Genomic DNA, 4,983 nt, shown 5'->3' with positions numbered 1-4,983 from the left:
ACCCGATGTTAAAGTATACACAATATTCACAATTATGCCACGACGTTTATCTTAACATTGGTTTTTTAAAAAACCGATGTTAATAAAGTCTCATTATTTACCATTTTGTCACCGCGTTTTTCTTAACATCGGTTTTATCAAAAACCGATGTTAACTTAACGGTGTTAAATGTAAATTTTACAGTAGTGTCAGTGTAGGGAAAACATTTGTTGACATGTATCTCACTATTAACCCATTGGTAAAATATTAACATTTCAACTACCAATTCAAATACAATTGGTTTGGTACATTATTATATTCATGTTTGTACCGCATACAAACACTTGACCACAATCTATAAATTGTGAAAAAGAGTTTTATATGTCAAGAGGCTACCACTTGTTACGTTTACGTTTTATTCCCCATGGTCTTATTGACTTTTTATATTATATGTCACAAGATACTGCATAAACATTACTGAATTAAAAGTATTGTTAAATACTGAGTTTGTAGAAAGTTAAATTTTATCACAAAACAACTCTGGTATATGAGAAAAACACCTCTACTACATTAGAAAGTGAATATTAATTAACACTGATGAAGTATTGGTAATGAAAAATTGATAACTTTTCATAGTCAGTAATTAACATTGATGACTTTCATTTGAATTTGATCATAATACAGCTCTAGTATATGAGGAAAGCACCTCTGCTACATTAGAAAGTGGAATATAGGAGAAACACGTAGGCTCACATCCAAAACTCAACATTTGATATTCAACAAAATATATTTTATATCTTAATAATTAAGCATGCTACATAGAGCATAATTATTAACATATTACAACACCACTTAAAATAGTTGTTTTGGTGAACCATCACCATTAATTTTGAGATATTACAACACACAAAAAGCAATATTAAGGAACCCAAAAAATAAGCAGGCTTCAAAATCCTATTATCCAATCAAGTTTTACTAAGACTTGATATGCTTGGATAACTTGGAACAGGATAACTGAATCAATGACAGGTCTTCAAATGGTACTGATTCCAATTGAGATTCAGAGATCATAAATCCTCTCTTTGCAGGAGTTACTGACTTAGATGATTCATGATCAAAATCTCCAATAGCTAATAAGGATTGCTGCTATGGCAATATATAAATACAACAGATGTTACCTTCAATGTAAGTTAAGTATTAATAAACATAGATTAAACCATAACTTACAATGTAGGCTATATCATCTCCATGTTTCACAGACGAATCTGACATTTCAAGCTCAATTCTAGCAAGCTATATTGAAAAAACAATAAAATTAGATTCAGAATTGTCATTTTACAAACCACAAAGACTATTAGTTATGTTGACCTCATATGTAGGAAGTCTCTTCAATAATAACATAATTAGATCTTCATCCTCTGAAATTTGTGACATAGAATACCGGGTATTGTTTGGTATAGCCTTAAATCTAAAAGCTAACTTTTTGCCAAGTATCCTATCAATAGCCTCCGGAATGTCCTTCGAATCAAATTCACCTTCCTGCCAAGGGTTAACATGAAGTTGAAATTCAAATATATAAACAGCACAAGCTGACCATGATGATCAACTAAAGCTATTAGATTATAGTTTGCACCTCATCAATCATCTGTTGTTTAATATCACTTGCACGTTCTTTAATGAGTACACTGCACTCACAATCCCATAAAGTAAAGTTAGTAGTTTCATTTGGTTGGCCAACTCTCACTTCCAACCGAAACCTATACAGTATAGCATGATTTAACTTAAGTTATCATAGATCATTTAAAGACACATGAATTGGAAACATATACATAACATGTCTAATATAAGAAACACAAGTTTAACCACATAACCTAGCCACAATTGTTGCACTTTCATTTCCACAACATTGACAGGTGTATGAAAATTTGTCACATTTCACTTTCTTGTTACATTTTGGGCAACTCTCATATATCCAACCATTGCCAACTAAGAACTTGTTTATTGTGGCAACAGTAACACAAACACATTCCTAGCAAACACATAAAACTTTTAAACTCGCATTATTGGTAATCGTGAAAGATAATCAGTCATCAAAATCAATCTTGGCAACCATTAACATGTACCTTTTTCAACTCACAAAGTTCGCTCAATAATTTAACTTGAGCATTATAAAGAAATCTATCCTCTGAAGTAGGTTGGGAAGAATAAGAGATTTGACTCAACCTTTGACTGCAAGTCACAACGCTTAGATGACTCGGATCTAATTTGCAATAGAGTAAGAAAAAGTATAATCGCTACTCATTTTCATTTTTATTGAAGAAAGAAGTCTGGTTTCATAATCGCTACCCATTTTTATAATCTTCAATGTCCTTCAAATCTTCATTGGTAAACAGCCTAGAACCATACATTGAATTTTGAATGGACACTCCATAAGCCCCTACATAAGTAATATCATTATTAAGGCAAGGACAATATAATCTAGAATTTATCTACACAAATCATAAGTGACATAAAGACCTTGTGTTTCCTTAATTTTTTCCAAATGAAGCAAAAGTATAACCGGTACATTTTCATGTTTGTCCAAATAATCTTTCAGCAGGAACGCAAAATCCTCCCATAAAGTACAATTGACAATGATACCACTATTATTAAATTAAAAAACAAAACATAGCAGTAGTCAATCACGTGGATCATTATAAATATTTCTACTTAACATTAACAATGATCGAAAGTACCACTTATCCTTCATAGTGAAGACCACCTTTTTGGGTTTTCCATCCAGGCTCCATTGCAATACATCAACTAACTCCCTTATAACATCTGCCTATAAGCTAAGGTTTATTAACTTTGGAATCCATGACAATGGGAGGATTGAATAAGAAGTAATAAACATACCTATTAAGTAGTCAGGATTGGCACTGCCAGTAAGAACATCATCAAATAGTGTAAAATCATACACCATTTCTGGTATCATTGGAAAATCTTACTCTTTTACTTTTGTAGAATTGACAAAGTTCAGTTTAAAGGTATGCTTTGTCGGTCTAAATTATCCAGTATTCTTTTCAACTTCAAAATTTTGTATCATATATGTCTTACCCACTTGAACAACATCATTCCACTTACCAAGATCAACATTTTTAATTTGAGCAACAATCTTATCAGCCTATGCAAATATTAAAAATTAAAAATTGTGATATCAGATGGAAATTATATACATGAAATAATTTATATTATAACTTCTCATCCATCAAGATCATTTCAATGTTAATCCTTGCAGCCCTTTGAATAACCCACATATTAATCACACACACACACACACACACTTACTTTCCAAGTCTCCTTTTGAGCAGTGATGTCCATAATGGAGTTCGGCTTACATGCCATGATCAACTACTAACATAGATAACCATTAAAGCATCAAGCTTGCAAATAAAACAAACTTTTTAGAAGGAACAAGACATCAACAAGATAGTGAATAGGATACTGCAAATAGAAAAAAGAAAGAAACCAAAAAAGAGTGTGGTGCATAGAACCTTGCCAAGTCAAGTCATGTTCTTCAAGCAACCCAGGTGGACAACCTTTGTTCACCTGAGAATGAAAATGCAGGATATTGGTTAGGTTGCGGAACATGCAACTAAAATGCAGAAATGAGAAAGAACCTTAACAACTGAAGTGAGGTTGTTTAACCAACATACGTCGAAGTGAGGTAAAATTAGAAGCTTGCGGTATATCCAAATGGAATCCAGAAAATGAGGTGAAATTGAAAGTTCGCAGTTTATGCAAAAACAAATGGAATCCACAAAATGAGGTGAAATCGAAAGCTTGCGGTTTATGCAAAAAATGGAATCAAGAACTAAAGTGAAATCAGAAGCTACTCACAACTCACAATATTGCATCAAAAGCTTGCATTTCATAGCCTCTTTCTGACAATCATTTCATCAGAGTATAGAATGGGCATAGCCTAGAACCTACGAACCGTAGACTGCAATTTTGAATTTGAAATGTTTTGAAAGTTGGTAGAGCTGAAAGACTGGAAGGAAGAAGCAACGGGAATGTTGCGTGCATTGGTGATGGAAGATAGTGAGGAAGCTAAAACGCGACAGGAGGAAATTAAAAATTGGAGGAAACGGAAGCACTGACACGTGGAAATAGTGGACGTTGTTTTATTACTAACTAACGTATAGACTTTAACTATGTTTTGCCTCCTTTCACTTCAAACAAAATTATACTGTCTATCTGCACCATTCAAATAATCATAGTGGTGCTCTTATTTGCCCTCCCAATAAAGTTAATGGATCTCGTGGTTACGTATTTGAATTAATAATAAGGTTTAAGTATCTTTAGTTTCTATATCTGAAAAAAAAAATCTTATTCTTTAATCTTTTAGTCATTGTTGTTTGAAATCGCTTAACATTATTACATTTACCCTGTGTTTGGATGGGGGATTTAAAAAATTTCTAGGAAATTCAAATACACAGCATTTTGATTGTCTTGATTTAAATTCCTTTCATTTTGTAAATATTTTGTTTGGATGAGGCAATTCAATTTCTTGTATTTTAATTTCCTTGTTTGGACAAAATAATTCAATTTCAATGATATTCAAATTTTTGTTTTTAAATATTTATTTAAAAAATAAAATTTCAATATTGAATGAAAATAAATATGAGTCATTTTTTAAATAGCTAAATATTCAAAATAAATTTAATCCTATACAATATATAATAATAATAATAATTTAATATTTAATAATTAAATAATCAAAATAATTTTAATGCTAAATAATTTTGAATCTTACACAATATTCTTATAGTAACACATAAAAAAATTTGGATTAAACAATACTACAAAATTAAAAGATGAATGATATGTAATTCCTTATTGATAGTTCGTGTCTACAATTAGGAAAATTTAGGAATTTCATAAAACTCGCCATGTGAGTCATTCTTGCTAAGCAAGCAAACCTAATTAACAAAAAAAAAGATTGGAACTAGCTAAGCCAGATAG

General features: G+C 31.3%; 1 protein-coding gene across 3 annotated transcripts; it reads right to left on the bottom strand.

Annotated features, from left to right (window-relative positions):
* Nucleotides 1-840: 840 nt before the first annotated feature.
* Nucleotides 841-4,067, bottom strand: LOC112999771 (uncharacterized). 3 transcript variants are annotated; one of them, XM_041010452.1, is made up of 7 exons: nt 3,859-4,067; nt 3,307-3,567; nt 2,326-2,416; nt 1,613-1,664; nt 1,348-1,518; nt 1,207-1,272; nt 841-1,122 (listed from the first exon to the last, which is right to left on the bottom strand). In XM_041010452.1, exons 3-7 carry the CDS (start codon nt 2,385-2,387, stop codon nt 955-957), a joined length of 519 nt encoding a protein of 172 aa, XP_040866386.1. In that variant the 5' UTR covers nt 2,388-2,416; nt 3,307-3,567; nt 3,859-4,067; the 3' UTR covers nt 841-954. The 3 variants fall into 3 exon arrangements, with proteins under 3 accessions (XP_040866386.1, XP_040866385.1, XP_040866387.1); XM_041010451.1 differs by having other exon boundaries at nt 2,326-3,567; XM_041010453.1 differs by having other exon boundaries at nt 2,326-3,567; nt 3,866-4,067.
* Nucleotides 4,068-4,983: the final 916 nt, after the last annotated feature.

This window comes from Glycine max, chromosome 16 (genome assembly GCF_000004515.6).
Source record: "Glycine max cultivar Williams 82 chromosome 16, Glycine_max_v4.0, whole genome shotgun sequence".
In the NCBI taxonomy this organism is placed as follows: Eukaryota; Viridiplantae; Streptophyta; class Magnoliopsida; order Fabales; family Fabaceae; genus Glycine; species Glycine max.
The sequence above is the reverse complement of the archived record's forward strand: the minus strand, read 5'-3'. Positions and strand labels throughout refer to the sequence as shown.